Source organism: Malania oleifera, chromosome 10 (genome assembly GCF_029873635.1).
Source record: "Malania oleifera isolate guangnan ecotype guangnan chromosome 10, ASM2987363v1, whole genome shotgun sequence".
Classification (NCBI taxonomy): domain Eukaryota; kingdom Viridiplantae; phylum Streptophyta; class Magnoliopsida; order Santalales; family Ximeniaceae; genus Malania; species Malania oleifera.
Window position 1 is genome coordinate 67678012 of NC_080426.1, and position 21525 is coordinate 67699536.

The following is a 21525-nucleotide window of genomic DNA, read 5'->3' on the forward strand; positions in this document are numbered from 1 at the left end:
AAATATCGCTCAGTAAAAAGTTGGAGAACTTTTCTCCCCCTTTGGAGAGCCAAGAGTTGGTTACTGTTAGAGGTTATCTATGTCTTTTAGTATTATTATCACTGTGTGTTAGTATGTTAATTAGTAAGAGTAAGGGTATTATTGTCATTCGAATATATTTAATTTGTATTATAAATAGAGGAAGAGACCTATCTTCAAGTTAGGTCATTCATTTTAATCAAATCTTAACATGGTATTGGAGCGTGAATGCGTGATCTAACCTAAACCCTATTCTCCTTGGCCATTACTGGAAATCACCATTCTCCCCCCCCCCCCCCCAACAACAAAACCCCATCGCAGGAGGACACCCCACGCCACATGCCTACATGGGCAACCCCACGTGCTGACGCGTGAGTGAAGTTCTGGCCACTTTCTCCTTTTTTTTTTTCCCCTCTGCTGTGCTCTGATTCCTTCTTTAGACTATATTATTAAGCTGTTAGGCCAGTTTTTTGCTAAAAAATTCTAACTTTTTTGACCATGCACTCATGTGATTCTGTTAATTTCTGTTCAGAGTTTGTGAAGGTTTCTTTGTGAATTTTTTGGAGCCGTGGCAGTGTTTGTATGTTCAGTTCTAAGGCACAGCATTGCTATATCCATCAGTGAGTTGTTCACCTCATTTGTGGTTGTGTCGGTGCTTCACATAGTTTGTGATTGTCCCGATTATTGCTGCTTCTTTTTGTTTTTTGGTGTGGTTGCTGATTTCTGAGTGCTGTGGCAATGCTATATCTGTCGACTCGTCTGTCGTTGTGTCGGTGCTTCACATAGTTTGTGATTGCCCCGATTATTTTTGATTGTTCTTCTTGTTTTTGGTGTTGTTGCTGATTTGTGAGTGTTAGGATGGAATCTATGAATCCCAATTTTTTTCCTACATTGTTGTCACAAATAACGACTCAAAAAGTTGGATGGAAAGAACTAAGTTCAGTGGTCTAAAGCTGTTCGGATTTATTTAGTAGGATTAGGGAAATCTGACCACTTGCTGCAATCTGGTTCTTTTGATGAGAAGAGAAAAGATGTGTGGGTTTAGGAAGATGCCTTGATTGTTTCCTTTTTATGGAATTCAATGGAGTGATAGTTTGCACGGATGTGTATGCATCTAGATACATGCAAAGAGATTTGGGATTATGTCAAACTTCTATACTCCACTAGCATTACACGTATGTATGATTTATCCCAAGAGTACTTTCAATTACAACAAGGAGATAGGAGTATTGCAGATTATTTTGGAGAGATGAAGCGTATTCAAGAGGAGCTTAACGTTGTGCAACCTATAACTGCTGACGCTCGTGAGATGTAGAAGCAGAGGGAGCAGATGACTGTTATTTGTGTTTTAGCTGGCTTGATACCTGAGTTTGAGGCAGTTCGGTCCTAGATACTTAATAGTGTCGAGCTACCATCATTTTCCAATATTTATTCTCATGTCCTTTGTGCTTTCTTCAGCACACATTCCCCTATCCTTGCATCTTGCTTTGAGAGGACATTCTTTGCTACACAGGGTGATTCTAGTTCTGTACCAAACAACTGCAAAAGTTATGGTGGTGGTTCAATGGTCGTAGTGGTAGAGACGGGCGAGGCAGAGGTACTCCTCGCATGTGCACTCATCGTGGACAAAATAATCATACTTTTGAAGTGTTGGGATCTTCACAATCGACCTTCATGTGTTACCAATGCAGCCACCATTGACTTCAGACCTTTGGGGGCAGCCAATGCAGCTACCGCCAACTCCTCACCTTTGGGGTCGAGTGGGGGGCTATGTATTGTATCTATGTTAGAGGAAGAATATATGAAGTTCCAACAGTATCAAACGTCACAGCCAGCTTCTCTTACCATTGCATCCCTTGCCCAAACAGGTAATCACACAGTATGCCTATCATAGAGTACTTCTCCTCCTAGTCCTTGGGTCATAGACTTTGCTGCTACTAATTATATCACAGGTATACCTAGCTTTTTCTCCACTTTTCAATATTCTGTAAATTTACCTTATTTTACTCTTGCCAATGGATCCACTACTGTAGTCAAGGGAATTGGAACTGTAAATCCCTTTTCTTCTATTTCTCTTCCTTTGATTTTATATATTCCAAAATTTCCTTTTAATCTTATATCTATTAGAAAATTACTAAATCCTTGAATTGTTCAATAACATTCTTCCCTAATTCTATGGTTATTCATGATTTGAAGACAAGGAAGACGATCGGTGGAGGGCATGAAGTTGGTGGACTCTTATTACTTTGTGTAGCTATCTCCTTCTATCGCCCGGACTCCTGTTGCCACACCTTTCCAAATTCATTGTCGTCTGGGTCATCCTTTATTGGAAAAGTTAAAATATCTTGTTCCTAGTTTGAGTTTTGTGTCTAGTCTCAATTGTGAGTCTTGTTAGCTGGGAAAGCTCCATCATGCTTCTTTTGCTTCCCAAGTCAATAAATAGGTTGCCAGCCCTTTTATGTTAGTTCATTGAGATATCTGGGGTCCTAGTAGGGCCGTGTCCTAGTTGGGTTTGTGGTACTTTGTAACCTTTGTGGATGATTATTCAAGAATGACTTGTTATATTTAATAAAAGATTGTTCTGAGTTATTTCATGTATTTTGTGCCTTTTTTTTTTTTTTTGAAATAAAGACTCAATTTGGTTTGCCAGTTCGAATACTTCAAAGTGATAATGCTAAAGAGTTTTTCAGTGCACAATTCACTACTTATATGACTTAGTTTGGTATTGTTCGTCAATCATCATGTGCCCACTCTCCTTAACAAAATGGGGTTGCAGAGCAGAAAAATAGACATCTTGAAATCACCTATACCTTACTTTATCAAATGCATGTACCTAAAGTGTTTTGAAGTGATGTTGTACTTATTGCTTGTTTTCTCATTAACAAAATGCCATCCTCTGGTCTTAGTGGTAAAATTCCCTACTCCGTTTCTCTTTCCTAATTCACCTTTATTTTCTCTTCCTCATATATTTGGGTGTGTCCTTTGTTCATCTACTAATCCCTGGGGTGGATGAGTTGGGTCCTTATGCTATAAAATGTGTCTTTCTGGACGATACCAAAGACCTGTTGGAAAGTTGAATTATCTCATAGTTACTTGGCTAGATATATCTTTTGCAACAAGTGTTGTGAGTCAATTTCTAGATTCTTCAAGGACAAGTCATTGGGGCGTAGTAATTCGCATCTTGAGATATCTCAGAGGTGCATTTGGGAGAAGTTTTTATATCATGATCAGGGTTACACTTATATTCATGGATATTACAATTGCAGATTGGGCTAGATTGCCTTCCGATCGGAGATCCACCACCGGGTACTATATCTTGGTTAGTGGTAATTTAGTTTTTTGGAGAGTAAGAAACAAATTGTGGTGGCAAGGTCTAGTGCTGAATTAGTATATAGAGCTATGGCTCACACTGCTTGTGAACTTGTCTTGTTGAAGAACATGTTGGAAGAATTGGGTTTTTCGCATTCTCAACCTACGAAGTTGATGTGTGATAATCAAGTTGCTCCTCATATTGCCTCTAACCCGGTCTTTCATGAGTAGACAAAGCACATTGATGTTGATTTCCGTTTTATTTGCGAGAAACTTGTGCAGAAGCTCATTAGAGCCGCTTATGTGAAGTTGGACATGCAACTTGCTGATTTGTTTACCAAAGCGTTGGGGGGGGGGGTGCTTGTGTTAAATTCATTTGTAACAAGCTAGAAACATATGACATTGATGCTCCAACTTGAGGGGGAGTGTTAGACATTATATATGTCTTTTAGTATTATTATTATTGAATGTGTTAATATGTTAATTAGTGAGAGTTAGTAAGGGTATTATTGTCATTAGAATGTATTTAATTTGTATTATAAATAGAGGAAGAGACCTATCTTCAAGTTAGGTCATTCATTTTAATCAACTCTTAATAGTTACCAATGAGTGATTGGATGTAGAATATGAATACAAACACACATATACATACATAGTGTTTTATTATAGCATATTACAATATCTTCCCTAGTTGTGGGTGAGTAGTGTCATTTTTATTGAAGAAGGTAATAAGCAAACTGAATTTTTGGTGGGGGAAGGTCGACAGTGAAAACTATTAATAGATTAGAAAAGAGGTGGATTATGAAATGATAAAGAAAGTAATGATTGACGAAGCAACACAAAAGCTAAAGATGATTTTCATTTTTCCATTTTTGGCTCTTGCTCAAAGCGTTGTAAGTTGTGAGGAAACTTCAACATTTGCATAAGAGCTGAACTCCTGTGTCCTGGAATATTGGATGTGCACCAGTATCGAGATAATCAATTATATAAACACTAGCATATATATATATATATATATATATATATATGAAGGGGAGCCTAGGTGCAACAGTAAAGTTTATGCTGTGTGATTTGGAGGTTATAGGTTCGAGGCGTGGAAACAGCCGCTTGCAAAAATGCAAGGCTGCATACCATAGACCTATTGTGGTCCACCCCTTCCCTGGACCCGACATATATGGGAGCTTTGTGCACCAGGCTGCCCTTTATATATATTATTATAACAGAACTGTGTTTCTCTAGAATTTCAACCTTGCACCCAGGTGAATATTAAATGTGAGAAATAATTATTTTTACTTCTCAATAGGGAAGGAGCTAATTTCCTTCATTGTACTCTTTTATTTTGAGTTTTTGAGTGGGGTAAGGTGGGGGAATGTTCAAATTTGTATGTTTTCTGTTTTGTACGCAAGGTGTTTTGATAAGGAAAAACAAGGATGCCCCCAACTGCAAATTGCATCCCAGGTAAGAATTCTACCTTTGCCTCCCATCCCAATAAATTAGCCAGCCCTTCATCTCATGCGCTTTTTCAAATTTGTTTCAAAGTAACTTGTTTGAAGTAAGCTGATATATGGTTTTATGACCGGACTATTCTTTAAAGATAAACAATAAGACATGGATATACCATGGAATTATAAACATGCACAGTTAGTAAGTATTAGACTTGCCTAGAAGTTTGGCTAAGGTTTTTTTTCCCCCATCAAGGAGTGGAGAATGGAGATATTCTTTAGTTTCATACCAAAGTAAAACTGTGATTTTATTTGTCTTGTAAATTCTTATTTCACTTCTTGACCCTCATGGAATATCTTTTTTCTCCGTTTGTAGCTTGTTGGATCTGAAGACGAGAGGGAACCATCTGATACAGAAGTTCGAGCAGCAGTATGGGAGGCTTGTGGGGATTCTGGGGCTTTGCAACTGCTTGTTGATATTCTTAATATGAAGTAATCACTGGAAACTCCCTTATTGAACATCATTTCACTGGTAGTTTGACTAAATATGGAAATGTAGATTATCAATTTCTTTACCCCTTTTATCTTTTAGCTAGCAACTTCATGTCCTAGTGTAAAACATGGACTGGCCTGGCTGGTGGATCAGATCTAGGTACATGGCCAGCCTGAATTATAGTAAAACCCAGAAATGCATTGAATTAATGTCAACCTAGCTGAGCAGGAGTGACTCGGAGGGTTGGCTTAGCCCTCCCTTTTTTTTTAACAATAAATTCTAGTAGTTTGCAACTGCAAAAGACTGGAACCTTCCACATTAATACAAGTGATTAAGACCTCAAGTATTTGTCCATCCAGCAGTGGCCAACATTGTGTGCAATGGATGCCTACTATATTTGTCTGTCCTGTAGATAATCAAATACTAAGGTGATGTGTTTGGTTCATGGAATGGAATAGGATGGAAATGGAATATCCATTGTAAAGTGATATAAGAGTTTACAAAAATTGAAGGTAGGGCTATTTTAAGGGAAATGACCATGCAAAAATCAACATGGAATACACAAGGAACGACTATTCCCAAGTCTTATTATAGTAATATCTATTCTCATGCTATTCCATATTGGTCGGAATAATACCAAGTTTTGCATGATTGTTTGCCTTAGAATGGCACTATCTTTTTTTTTTTTTTTCTTTTCCTCTGTATACAATAGTTTGTTTTTACGCTTTAAATTTAATGCTAAATCAATCACAGATTGGAACTCCCATCTCTCTCTCTCTCTCTCTCTCTCTCTCTCTCTCTCTCTCTCTCCATTCAAAGGTTTTCACATCTGCTACTCTGAATGCTTATTATATTATTGCTTAACTGCCTCCATGCCAGGGCTGAAGGTATTGGTCAGGTTTTCTTTGTCGACAATGTTAGCGATCAATTCCTTTGCACTTGATCATCTAATATTGTTTCTGAGGGTCAATAGTCAAGATAATGAGGCATTTTCTTCTACTTGAATAAAAATTTTTGAACTCTCAATTGATCTACATGATGAGGTTTGGATTATAGGTAGCTGTAGAGAGAGTCATTTGATAATGAGTGATAGGGCCCAAGTTAGATGGACCACAAATGTTTGTGAACCCATTGAGCTGGGAGCAATAAAGGTATGATCCAACCTCCCTTTGTTCATTTCTGTCAAATCCAACCAAAATCATAGATTTTTGGGCATCACAAGAAGGGAAGGGAGATTTTTCATAATCAGAGTTACAGAAGCTGCCGAGAGAGAGTTGGGTGCTGTTCACCAAGAAGTGAAGAAAACTTTTGAAGACACTCCTCCATGAAGCTTGGACAGCAATATTGCAGCCAGGATGTATTGCCCAAAAAACAAGAACCTTGTGAAGAATTGGTCATGAAAAGAAAAAGGCTTTTGGGTTGAAGTTGGGAGCTTGAAAGAGGTATAGAAAATCCTAAGTATAGCTATGGTTGTAGGATTCTCAGGTGCAGGTTTAGTTCCTAGTCAGAGATGCACAATGGGCAAAGATTTCTTGGGGCCTGAAAGCAGGTGGAAGGATCTTCACATGAATAGTTCCATCTTTGTACTGCATTTTCAATTGAGAATCAGAGCAGAGGTGGTGTTGTTGGAAACATGGTTTTTTTTTGGTGAAAATGATCTTGTACTAGTGGCACTTGGCTTTAGGTACTCATAGAAAGGGTGCTGAGCAAGATGTGGATCTAACTCAAGGGCTTCCTGATTCATCTGCGAGAAGACAGGATCATCAGGAAGACAGGAGACCTGTGGGAAGAATATGTTGAAGCAGATGAAGCCATAGGTATAGATCTGACTTTTTGTGGGCAAGATTGATGATCTATGGAACATCAAATTGCCTGCCAAAATTAGTGTCAGATGAAGAAGATGGTCCTACAAAATTTTAATTTGTCCAGAATTGGTACCTTTTGCTCCAACGTTGGAAGTCTTAGAGGCACAGGAGGCATGGAATTTCAAGTGCTGCAACTTGCTATATGATAGGTGAAATTCGAGATGGAGAAAACCTCTAGTAAACGTGTTTGCCAGGCTTGGATGGAACTACATGGCAGAATGCTCTGGAAGTTCTATTGAGATCCAAAATTTAAATTAGTAGTTGATGGACTGGACCCAGGTTTGCTACCGACCAATAGTATTAAAGAGGATGAATCGCCAAAACAAAGGAGAAGAGGTGATTTCAGATTATGGGCCGACTCTCCCAGGCTCATGAGAATCAATGTACCTCCCATATTTCTTGGAACTCATTAATGCTTTTGAACAGATAAAGCTTGCTTTGCTGGGCCTCAAATTAGCAGGCCCAAAAATGGTCTTCAACTAGCAACCTGAGCCTATTCAGTCCCTGCCTTTCCTTCTAGGTGATGATTTGGATGGAAATAAGGACTTGTGATGGTTCATTCCCAGCGATAACTTAGAAGAGATAAGATCAGTGCTTTTGGGGCTGAAGCTTCAGTGGATTATAGTTTAGAAACCTAATCAACTGCAAGCATTGATATGGCTATTCCTCTATGGAGTTGATAGCTTTGCTGGCTTGTAGTTGATGGAGGAGGGGCCAATAGAGTGTAGGCCAATAAATTTTATTCCTCAAACTGAGTAGACTGATTGGGGAAAATGAAGAATCTTAAATCAGGTTCGCAGATATCCTTCAAGATTTTTAAGATGAGGCTTTTAGACTGCTTAAGAGTGCATCAAAAGAAGAAGGGAATATAGAGGGCTGGTCTCCAAGAAGGCAGATGGGGAAATTGGGGAGACTAGAAGGACGAGGGAACTTGGGCTATTGTTTTAAAACTCAAACTGGTTAACAACTTGGTAAAGCTACTGGATTGGTCCTGGTCGGCCTGGTGGGTCAAATTGGTGGTCAACAGGTGATTTTTATAGTAATATTATTGCTAATATTATTTTAAATCATAGCGACTGGATTTAATTCATTAAAATTTTTTAAAGTGTAAAATACTTGGATAAATTGATAAATATTAAGTAGGAGCAAGTGAGGGTTTAATTTGATTAATAATTTCTATGGTAAAATAATAATTTGATTAGTTTATGTAGTTATGCATGTATTAGGGTTCGTACATATACATGTTTAAAATAAATGTCATTGTGTACACACAAACATATGCATATATACACATACATATGCATAAATACATACCTACATATGTACATGCATATATATATATTCTAATGTAAAGGCAGAAAAAGCATCTGTACTGCTTGGATGCTTCTTTCACCATGGTTGAGGATTTGGGTGCTAGGCTTCCCCGCTACGCATTTAAGATTTTTATCTTATTTATGAAAGATTGGGAGGCACTGTGTGATGGGGTCAACTTGGCCGACTCATCCAGTATGGCTGGGTTAAGCTGAGCTGCATGAGTCCTGCTTGTTGATTCCAGTTCTTTAAATTTCCAGGTTCATGCCATCACCTAAACTAGTAAAGGGACTCTGGTCCGACTGATTGGGTCCAGGATTTAAAACTATGATTTGGGCATCTACATTGTTCTGTTAATTATAATAAGAGAGGGAAAGGGAGAGTTGGATATGGGGGTGGCAGTATCAATAGTTTGAGTGCTTTTCCAGTTTATCATCCAATCATAATTTATGGAATATGAGGGGTTTGAAGGATAAGTAAAAGGGTGGTTTTAAAGGCTTTTTTTAAAGGAATGAAAGCCAGAGTTAGGGGGCGTTTGTTTGCACTTAATAGACTCTAAATAGAATCTATACTCTTAATGGCCCAATATTCAGTGAATCAGAGCTGTTTGTTTGAGCTATGAATAGGTTCTGAATCTGCTCTGACTGAACTAGCATTTGCTCCTCACTGGTTCAGTCAGCACCAGATTTTGTTACTTTTTGTTGACACATTTTGTAACGCCCCGAACCCATAAACCCGAGTCCGGTGCATTATACTTGATAAATCATAATCCATAACATACGCAACGGAAAACATAATCATAATTTCCATAAACATAGTTCTATAACACCAACATTCCATAATTCCAGAGTTTACTATCTCTATCTAAATTACATAAAATTCATCCATCACCTCCATTTCCATAAATACATACGTCTCCAAAATATTAGAGTATTTCCACAACCATTACTTATTATTCTTAAAATATAAAGACATAAAACATAAACATATACATCCCCAAAATAGTATCAACATATACCCTTTATTTTATAGTCCTCAAAAATGCTAAATTACCCTCGAGCTCCTAGGCCCGACCTCGAGCATGTCTTGAAAAAAAAAAAATTCATATTCGGGTGAGACACATCTCAGTAAGGGAAGAAACATACATATTAAAACAACGTGTGGCTAACATGAGGTATAAAGATATCATTTTAAATACCTTTACAAAATCATTATCATAACATTGAAATCGTTTTCTAAACCTAAACAATCACATGCAAATATTTAACCCACGAGATTACCCAAGGATAGGGGTGATTACTCTCCCATACAAGTAGCACCCCTCTGCTCTGATACTTAGGCAACTCTAAGGTCACAACTAAAGCATATCAGGGCACTCACCTTACTCGGTAAGCCCTCAAGTGTTAAATTGATCTCGTACTCACGCTTTCAACAATAGTTTATCGGCAAAGGCCCTAAGGATAGGGAAATCTACCCGCCCATATAAATAGGTTCCCTTTTCCCTAGTACATTATGCAACTACTGTCACATCTGAAGCTACTAATGCACTCGCCTTTCTCAGCAAGCCCTCAGGCGAAGAGTTTGCCTCGCCCAATCGTAACATGTTCTACTTATATAGATACTTCTAATATGATAATACTTTATTCCTTTCTATCATTATTCATTCATACACATCTGTTCATGTTCATAGTTTAAACATTACATTTCGTTTCACTTTAAGTGACTCTTTCTCATTTACTTTGTTCACATTTGTCATTTCATTTCATGGTCATTCTATTGTTATTACATTGCATAACATTTTCATTTCATTCCTTCGTACTACAGTCGCTCTTTAGCCATCATTTGTTAGTCCACATAGAAATGCGCTAGAATTTGCTACAGTTAGTCCACATAGAAATGCGCTAGAATCTGCTAACATGACTTTCAGCTGTCATACATTTACATGGTTGCATTTAACATACACAGGCAACATAGTCCATGTCATATTTTATTCATAATACTTTACTTAACCTGCATCTTATACATTTAACATCTATTTGTGCAAAATTTCATGCCACACAATTTAACAGTAATTTCATATACATTCCTTACAAAATAAGCCAACTCACATTTAACATTTATATGCTAAAAATACATTTCATTTCTCACATAAATTCCTCAGAAAATTCCTTTTCACTTTCATCCATTTACTTTCACATATACATAACTATATAAACAACCTTAGGTTTAGAAATCATAATTTTTACATGGTTGGCATTTTATACCCATTTAAAAACATATATACATAAATAACACATAATCCATTTTAATTCATGAAAACCTGATTTAACATATAAATTTCTCCCTTACCTGACTTCAAACTACGCTGGCAGGATCCCCGAACCGATACCCATAGCGTTCACTTGGACCCTGAATCCAAAAATCTTAGCTTAATTAAAATAAATTCCAATTAACTCAAATCTTAAGGAAAACACTTATTTACTATTTCCTAGACTCCATACAACATTATTCATTAAGGAAATCCCAAAATAATTCATTTACCCTGATTTTGGGATGTTTCCCAAACCTCACAACCCAACGATCAGTTCTTACAGCCTTGCAGAGAATGATCCTATGAACCTCGTGGCGGTTCCGGATCTTCAAACCGGATAAAATCCGGCCCGAAATCGAAGAGAGAAGAGTGGAGGTTCGTATTTTAGAGAGAGAGAGTGAAGAAGGTTCGTGAATTACGCTGAAAAATGAAGACCCTATTTATAGACAGGGCTTCGTCGACACGTGGATTCGTCGATGAGACACTGTAGAGACTTCGTCGACGAGAAGTTACGTTTGTCGCCGAAATTCAGAGTTCCAAAATATACTCTCTCGGGATTCCTTCGTTGACGAGGAACAAAGTTCGTCGACGAGCTTTAGAAGGACACTCGTTGACGAGGACAGTACATTCGTCGACGAGGCTTGCTTTTCCTTCTAAAAAATCATTTCTTTTCCCTTATTATCCTTTAATCCATTTTATTCATTATATTTTCTAATTATTTTAAATTCCGTGTCATTACACATTTGCCCCTAGAAAAAATACAAAGTGATAAAATCCCCAAACTCTTTCCTCCTTTCCACACAACCCACCCTCTCTCTCCTCATCCCTGTTTCTTCCTCGACTTTTCATTCACCATTGCTTCACCTCCCATAATCACCTCCCACCATCCCACCACCTCCCATGAGTCTGTAGGAAATTGTCGACCCACCCTGATATGGAGCCTCCCATCACACTCCCACCAGAAAAACCACCAGATTTGGAGCCTTTGACACCACCTCCCACCACAGCCTCCACCACCTCCTTCCACCATTCTCCTTGCAATGCCTCTCACCATGCTCACTGCTAGTGCCTGCCATCATACTCTCAATCCACGTCCACCACTGCTTCCATCATGCTACCATGACAACCTCCATCATGCCCCCGCCACAGCTTCCATCACGTCCTTTGCCATAAGCTTGAAGCTTAAAGTTTGAAGACTGTAGCTAGAACCCATGGAAGATGGTTGATGCATCAGAATGATGCAAACCCAAAAGATTAGATTTTTTTTTTTTGATTTGATAAATTTGAATTTGACGTGATGGTATTTATGAATTTATTGCATATGTAATTTTCATTGGCATATGACTTGATAAACCAGAATTGTGTTCTTGTATTTTCATAATTTTATTTTTTTTATTAAAAAAAAGAAACATATTCAGATGTTTTAAGATTTTCCAAACAAGTTATACTTTTCCGTGTTAAGGAGTTTGATCACATTCTAAGTTAGCATCCACCGCTTTATGCTTAATTTTTCCGAACACCCTCTTAGTATGCTTGCAGGAGAACCAATTGGACTACTATGAAAGAAGAACTGTCAGAACATTTTGGGTGTGTGAACACATGGATTGGAGTGGAATTGAATCTAATGGCATGGCAGGGGTAATGCTTACCTTGTGGACTAAAGATACTATCCAAGAGGAGAAAGGGAGAGTGCTCTATTTTGTGTTGAGTTTAGATTTGTAGCTATGGAAAAGGTGTGGGCCTTCAGTGGTGTGTATGGAAGAGGGGATAGGAGTTCTTGAAAGACACGTGAAACATGCTGCAGCAGGGTTTAAGTTCTTTGGGAGAATTGGGGAGATCACTGGTGCATTGTGGGAGATCTTAGTGTAGTCCTCCATCCTCGGAAAAACCAATAGTAGGAGACAGCTAGAGCTGCCTATCATAGTTGTCAAATCAAGATTCAAATCATGAATCGAAATTCCAATTTTGGGAATCAAGAATCAAGAATTGAATTGAATCAAATCGTAAGATTTGATATAAATTTCTAAATCAATTCTAAATGACATGATATACAAACAAGTGGCAAAATAGTATAACACATTTAAATTTTGACGACAAAAAAGTCATATTTCATTTGTATGCTTTCCCTAAACAAATGAAATGTAAGAGAAATGGGCATGGTCCTATATTACTATACTCAGATTTTCAGTCTTGGTCAACCCCCCTACCTACAGGTTTCTTTGCATCTTCTTGAGGGTTGAGGCAAGTATCTCCCCCCTCCTCCTCTCTTTATCCTTGTGTTGGAAATATTCATAAAATGATTAAAAAAGCTGAGAGTCAGTCAAGGGCTGTTCCAAGATGTTAGATTACCACTTTACCTAAAAGCTTAAGCTTTTAGGTTGTGGGCAAAAATGCATATTAAGCTTTAATACTCCCCTGCAGCCCAATGGCACTGGAGAGATAAACACATGATGACAGGAAATGCAACAATTTTTTTTTTCAAGCACAACACAATAAACATGGGTGACAAGACTAGAACCCGAGACCTCCTAGTGACTAGCTCTGAGATCATGTTAGATTACCACTTTACCTAAAAGCTTAATCTATTAGATTGCGGGCCAACAATGTATTTCAACATTAACACTAGACTTTAAAATGCGATGCATTGGCAGCAAAGATTGTTATATTTCACAACTTTTATTTGTGGAATGACAATATAATATTATGTGATGTTGAAGAGAAGCAAACTGTCAACTTAAGGTGTATTCTATTTGTAGTTGAAGATATTTCAGGGCTAAAACTAAACCTGGGAAAGAGCAACATTGTTTTCATTGGGAAATAGGATTTTATGGTTAGAAATTGGCTCTGATTTTGGGTTGTGTATTGATCCCTTTGCATGTCACTTACCTGAGATTTCCATTGGGGGCAAAAGTGAAAGCATTAGAAGGTTGCTTAGATTTAAAAATAAAAAATAGCGTCACTTCACACTGCCTAGTGAAATTAGCTTTGGGTGATAAAATTGAAGATGTTGGTTGGCGTGCTGTGGTGACTATGGATGCATGTTACATTCTACTAAGATTGTTTGCATATGGTAATGATGTGGTTCAGCACACCAAAGCCAATACTTGCTCTTTCTGAAAATTTAGCAAAATAATGACTTTTCAACCACTTAGAGAGAGGGGTCACTAATGCCTCCTAATCTAGAAAAATAAATGGCTTCCTACCTGCCCAACAATTTGATGTTGATGTAGAATGTTTGATAGGGCTGTAAATCAGGACAAACATGTGGATTGTGGAGTTTGGTGACTAATCAATTAAAATCCAGCATCTATTAAAGGAGTTCCAGGAGTTGATTGATGATGAATTTACTGTGGGGTTTGCCACCAATGAGAAGCATTCAGCATGCTGTTATGGGTGCCTAGTGCAGCTTAACCAAATTTGCCTGCCTGTGTGTCACGAGCTAAGCTTGTCCAAGGCATTGTGCTTGCCTGTGACCGCTTGTCTTGTGTGCTTGGGATGGGTTTCCATCATGTAAATACTAGTGTAGGGTTATTTTTTACTTGTAGTTTATTTGTATGCCAAATAAGGCGACTCCTCGGTCACTTTGATGTTTCCTAGTGTCAGGATGATAATTACATAAAAATCTCTTTAGGGAAGGGTGAGTGTTCATTAGTCATTGTAAAACTTACTAGCTATTATCAACGTGTTTAGCCTACTTGCCAATGGAGGTGTTGTTAATGAATTGCATAGATTCAATGTTTACTGCTTGCTTGCCACTGTTTTCATGAATGCTTACTGTTTTCGCTGCCATTTGATTGAATACTAATGAAAGTGTTTCGTGGATGAATGTTAGTAAATGATAGGCTGGCTAGTTAAACAAGAGTGCTTTAGCTAGCGCCGCACGACCCTTTCACAATGGTGTGAAAATAGTCGAACCGTGACACTTGGTATCGGAGCCCAAGGTTGGGTTGCTACATGAATTCGATTGCCTTCGTTGTGGGATTTGGAAAGCTTTGGTAAGTGACCATGGCACCAAACAATGCTGAGAGGATCAGAGTGCTGGAAGCACTGGTTGAGACAACAACCAATACTGTGGCCGCGGAGGTGGCCCATATGGGAGAACTTGTTGATGAAGTGATGGGATCACAAAAGCATCAAGCAAGTTTGCTAGGTGAGATGTCAGAGGACTTTCGCCATACAATTCAAACTTTGCAATCTCAGATGGTGGATCTAGATGCAAAGCTGAATCTAATGGCTCTTGCTATGGGGAACTCCAACACTCTGAGAGTTAACAAGACCAAGGTACTAGAACCCAGGACGTATGGGGGTGCCCGTGATGCCAAAGAGTTAGAGAACTTCTTGTTTAACGTGGAGCCGTATTTTCGCGTTGTGAGGATGGCCTCAGAATAGGTGAAAGTGGATATTGCGACCATGTACTTGGTTGGTGACGCCAAATTGTGGTGGCGTATCAAGTACAAAGAAATTGAAAATGGATGCTGTGTAATCGATAGTTGGGTAGACTTAAAGAGGGAGCTCAAGGCCCAATTCCTTCCTGAGAATGTTGAGTATAATGCCAGGAGAAAGCTGAGAGATCTCAAGCATACAAGGTCAATCAGGGAATATGTGAAACAATTTTCTGCTTTTATGTTGGATATTTGGGATGTGTCGGAGAAGGACAAGTTGTTCTATTTTCTAGAGGGGATGAAACCGTGGGCAAGAACTGAACTTCATAGGCAAAGAGTTCAAGACTTGTCTACTGCACAAGCTGCTGCAGAATGCTTGGCTGACTACACTGGTGATGATATCGCTTCGTCCAAACAGTTTGGCGGAGAGGAAAATAATGGAAAGTCTTTCAAGGAAAGGCAAACCCAAGAGTGGGGGAGCTGACTCTAAATCATCAATTTCAAAGGAAGCTTAGTCATCAAAAGGATTCAACACACCCAATGCAAAGGGGAAGAGTAAAATTTCATGCTACTTGTGTGGAGGAGCTCATAGAGTGAGTGAGTGTCAACACAAGGGATTACTCAATGCCTTACAAGCTTCCACTTCAGGACAAGTGGTGGAAAGCGAGGAGGAAGAGGATGATGCCCCCAATGTAGGTTCAGTGCGGCTGGTGAGCGCATTGGAAAAGCAGGCGAAAGCACCGAAAGTTACACGAGCAAGAGGGTTAATGTTTGTGGACTTGAGGATAAATGGGGAGAGTACCCACGCTATGGTGGATACGGGGGCTACTCATAATTTTGTTTCGCAATTGGAAGCATGGAGACTCAACTTATCCTTAGAGAAGGATACTAGGCGCATGAAAGCGGTTAATTCTGTAGCTCAGCCTACTTTGGGAGTAGCCAAACAAGTTACTATAAAGCTTGCACAGTGGGAAGGTCATGCGAATTTCACAGTGGTGCCATTGGATGACTTTCCAGTCATTCTAGGAATGGAGTTCCCAAGGGGGATGAGGTCAGTGCTGATGCCTTCGGCAGATTCCTTATGTCTGATGGGAGATCACTCGTGCACGGTGCAGGTTGTTGCAACGAAAGGAAACGACGGGAAACCCCTTTTAGCTATACAACTCAATGAGGGATTGAGTCAGGGTGAGTAGACACATCTAGCCATGGTGGTGGTAGACAAAGAAATAAGCCAAGAGCTGGTGCCTATGACCATCCAAGCGTTGTTGGATGAGTACAAGGAGGTGTTATCGGATAAGCTGCCTCACAATTTGCTTTCACGACAAACTGTGGAGCATGAGATCGAATTGTTATCTGGAGTGAAACCACCTGCAAAAGGGCCATGTCGAATGGCGCCCTCTAGAGATAGTAGAGTTGGGATGTGTTCGCCCTTTCAAAGCACCATTAGGAGCATCGGTGTTGTTTTAGTGGAAACATGAAGAGCATCTACGAAAGGTGTTCGATAGGCTGAGGGGAAACAGTCTGTATGTGAAGAAAGAGAAGTGCTCTTTTGCTCAGTGGAGCAACAAATTCCTTGGTCATGTGGTTGAACAAGGTCGTATTCGGAGGGGTATGGCGAAGGTAAGGATGATTCAAGAACGGAAAATCCCCACGACAATGAAGGAGTTGCGTTCCTTTCTTGGCCTTACTGTTATTGCAGGGAGTTCGTTGAGGGGTATTCGCGGAGAATGACTCCAATGACAGGACTATTGAGGAAGAGGTATTGTTGGCCGCACATGCGGGATGATGTGGTTGATTATACCCTGACTAGTCTCATTTGCCAACAAGACAAAGTGGAGTGGAGGAAGTATGGTACGTTCATGGCCGCACCAAAGTACTATTCGGAAAAGGAGATGACACAATTGTTCTTTGTGATTGTTGTGAAACATTGGGGTGTTCCCCAAGTTATTATTTGTGAGCAAGATTGAATGTTCACTGACAACTTCTTGATAGAATTTTTCAGGATATTCAGGTCACATCTTGACATCTCTTCGAGTTCTCACCGATAGACAGATGGATAGATGAAGAGATTTAGAGAGCTACTAGAAGAGTACTTGTGCCATTTGGTCAACGACGACCAGAAGAATGGTGTGCAGCGACTTGATGTGGCGTCGTTCTGTTGCAATGCCCAAAGGTGCTCAATAACCAACAAGAGCCCTTTTGAGCTTGTTATAGGTCAGCAGCTGTTGTTACCTCACACAGTGGGTGAGCCGTATAAAGGAAAGAGTCCCAAGGCAGATCAGGGGAGAAGACCGCAACACTTCAAGCAGATGAAAGTGCATCATATGTTTCATTTCAACTGCCTCAAGCCGTTCAACGTCAACACCAATGACCTGAGCAGAAGTCAGTCCAACAGAGCAGAGTTGAAGAAAGTGCAACCTCACAGACGTGAAGTTGAAGAGATCCTTGTAGACAAAAAGTTCATATCCTCAAGGAAGAAGCGGCAGAAGTTCCTAGTGAGGTGGAAATGCTTTAATGACAAAGAAATCAGATGGATTTCTGCAGAAGATATTCAACCGTTCGTGGACAAACTTGAAGTATACCTACCACCAAAGTCTACGAGGACGTTGACCGCATAAGTGGGGGAGAGTGTCACGCGCTAAGCTTGTTCAGGGCATTATGCTTGCTTGTGACCGTTTGTCTCATGTGCTTGGGATGAGTTTCCATCATGTAAATACTAGTGTAGGGTTATTTTTGGCTAGTAGTTTATTTGTATGCCAAATAAGGCAGTATGACTCCTTGGTCACTTTGATGTTTCCTAGTGCTAGGATGATAATTATATAAAAACCTCTTTAGGGGAGGGTGAGTGTTCATCAGTCATTGTAAAACTCACTAGGTATTGTCAATGTATTTAGTCTACTTGCCTCCCTCGCTAAACACACATTGTCAATGGAGTTGTTGTTAATGAATTGCGTAGATTCAATGTTTACTGCTTGCTTGCCACTGCCTTCATGAATGCTTACTGTTTCTGCTGCCATTTGATTGAATGCTTATGAAAGTATTTAGTGGATGAATGTTGGTAAACGATAGGCTGACTAGTTAAACAAGAGTGCTTTGTCGCACGGCCCTTTCACAACGGTGTGAAAATAGTCGGACTGTGACACTATGGAATGCATCCAGCACAGTGCTACAATGCAAATAGGTTGAAGATTTTGTTGACCAGAGGGTTGGTGAGCAAAAGTAAGAGTCATTGCATTGTTCCAGCCTTGCACAAACCTAAAGAAATAATGAAACATCAAGGAATTATCTGTATAATTGTGCCATAAACAAAATTATGGTAAGAAAAGTGTTTTGTGGTTCCTTTGCTTGGTTGACTTGCTTGATATGTTCGTGGGCTCCAAGGTATTCTCCAAGATAGACTTAAGAAGTGGCTAGCAGGGCCTTGGGGTCATTTCAGAAGGGACAAAAAGACATCAACAATGGTGGCTGATCAGTTTTACTCTTGGAAGATGTATAAATATGTGGATAGATTTGTGAAAGGTGTAGAAAAATGTTTGTTTTGTAGGGTCACATGGCACTAGCTTGTGTACCTGACTACAAATTTCTAGGGCTCCTTGAACCCTTATTAATTTGGATTTTCTATTGTGTCTTTTGAAAACGGAGAAATGGCACATGACTAGTTATCTAAAAATGGAGCATTTACCTCCCATATTCCAAGTCAGCAGATGCTGCACATTATGGATTTATTCTTTTGAGTGGTGGTGAGCATGCATTCCACGTCCATTGCTTCTATTAAAGACGTGAAGTTCATGGCATTGTCTTAAATTTCCATGAAATTGTTGAAATTTCCGGTTGAAATATCCACTCTCCGCCACCCTTGAAATTGAGCAGTCAATTTCCATGTTGCAAAATTTCTGATGAAATTTCCCTTAATCATCTGAAATTTATTGAAATTTCAAAATTTGGCGAAATTCTAACTACAAGAAAAAAGATTCTCAAACTTAAATTTGAAATTTGACACCCAAATGGAAATTTCTCTCTTAATTAATCTTAATTTTCATTGAAACTGAAGATTCTTACAAGAAGGATATGTATGATAGCTTCATACTTTCAAAATTGTATGGAAAATTAAAGTTGAATACTCGCTACAACATTTTATTTTCTCAATTATATTTAAATGATTGGTATTTGTATAATAAATAATATTTAACTCATTTATAAATTTCATTTACTTTAAATGAATATGTTAATAAGATTGTTATATTACACTTACTGCACTTTATACACCACATACATGTTACTGATGTATTTCATTTATAATATTTTAGTTCTAAATCTTGCATTATTATGTTTATCGACTATTTCTAGAGTTTGATAAAAGAATTCCATGCTTTACTAGTAATTTCCATAATTTTTTAAAATCAAAATCAACATTGATCTCAAAATTTTCCGTTGAAATTTATGTATTTTTGTAAGCCTCAAAATTTTAGTAGAATCGAAATTTAAGAACTTGGTTCATGGGCCATTTTTGGAGGACCTTGGGGAAAAGGTGGGGACTCAACTGAGGTATTCTAGCAGCATGTTACACACGAACAAATGATGGCCAGAAGGAAGTAGTTAACTGGAGTTTGGGCAACATGTTTGAGAGGCTTGGCTGGGAGTAGTGAAGATATGAGATGCTATTGCATACAACAATTCAATAACAGGACCATCATTTGAAGCAGCTATGGACTAAACACACATCTTTCGGATATAGTCCCTTGGCCAAATGACCTGTGAATAAGCGCTGAAATTGTGGCTTTTGAAGAACATGTTGATGATTTCATGAAAAACTGTAGTGCTCAAAACCATTTATGAATCATATACTATTACAGCCAATCAACATGGAGGTATTACAGCCAATGAACCAACGAACTAAAGAACTTGAAGAGGGAGATATGGTTTTAGCGCACTTGAAGTCTTGAAATGAGACATTTCCTAAACGAACTTACTGCAAGCTGAAGTCAAAGAACTCTATGCCTTGTAAAGTGCTCAAGAGATCAGCTCAAATGCATGCTTAATTGCGCCACTGCCAAGTTTAGAAATCAATCCTAATTTCAAAATTTCATATTTGTATTAATTTGAGGGATTTGATGGGAAGGAGTTACAGCCGAATCTAAAACAACTTCCTAGAGGGCCTATGGACATGATTGAGGATGTACAAGGAGGTAAGCCTAGAAGTCAATATAAGAGCATCACAGTGAAGTTGTGCAACCCAGCCCTTAAAAATTCTTGGATTGCAGAAGTGGAATTGAAGAAGATTGATCTGGATATCCATGTTTAGTTTAGACTTGTTTGCCATAGTTGGACTCTTTGCACAGTGGCCATTGATGCAGGAGCATCCAGTTCAGGAGAGTCATCTAGGCCAGATTTACTGCCCAGTTACTGTAGTGATTACAGTTTATGTTACTGTAGCAATTACCATTCGTGCTACTGTAGCAGTTCATTCTTTTTGGGGACATTTATGCCATTTGAGTTTTTTTTCTCAGAATTTGGTAATTTAATTTCAGGCGTGTGTTCTTATCAGACTCATCTATTCTGTTCCCTCTTCAATTTCCTAGCATTCTTTGCATTTTTCCTGTTCATATTGCTGCTTAAAATCTGTATTCTGTATAAGAGAGGAACTTTCATGGCCCAGTGCTGCATCAACAACATCTTGTACCTTTCAAATGAATAATATGCATTAAATTATTGTTTAGTTTTGTTAATGGTTATTTTGATCATTTAGCATTATCAGTATCTGCTAGTGTTATGTTGCTAAGCGTGAATTAATAAGGGTATTACAGTCAGTGGCGTGTTCTTGACATTTATTATAAATAGTGAGAGAGACCTATCACTATGATATTAGGTCTTCCGTTTTCACCTAACATCTTAATGTCGTACCAGGAGAAGATCCAACCAAAACTCTATTGCCAAACCAAACTCTAAACTTGATCATCCTATGCAAATATGCCATCAGAGGAGGATCAACCACACCTCTTTAGCCTAGAAACCAGTTTAGGGATTGCCAGAAAACTCAGAAGTTACAAGAAAACAACCTGGCTGTCACTAACCTTCTCCAAACCATTGGAATCTTTCCACATTTCATAAAAACAACCACCTAAGTAGTCACAATACCCTCTAATCTATAGGTCGATGAAATACCATTGTCAGAAGAGTCCTCACACACCCCCATGCGCCTGATGATTGCTGGAAGCTCCAACTCCATGCACCGGAATTGAGACCACTTCCCAGCCTGATTTTGCTTCGATTTTTTTTTCAGAATGCTTTAATTTTTTTCCATAGACTATAATATCAAGTTGTTGGTCATGTTTTTCTTCAAAGATTCAACCTTTCTTGATTGTTCACTCCTAGAAATTTGTTAGTTGTTGTTTCG

At 38.8% G+C, this 21525-nt stretch overlaps 1 protein-coding gene across 2 annotated transcripts in view; it reads left to right on the top strand.

Annotated features, from left to right (window-relative positions):
• Positions 1–21525, top strand: part of LOC131166827 (ribosomal lysine N-methyltransferase set10) — a 94371-nt gene that overhangs the window by 62973 nt on the left and 9873 nt on the right. For both annotated transcript variants that reach the window (XM_058125415.1, XM_058125416.1), the window contains one exon: positions 5146–5261. In XM_058125415.1, the coding sequence (XP_057981398.1) occupies positions 5146–5261 (116 nt within the window). The remainder of the gene's footprint in view (positions 1–5145; positions 5262–21525) is intronic.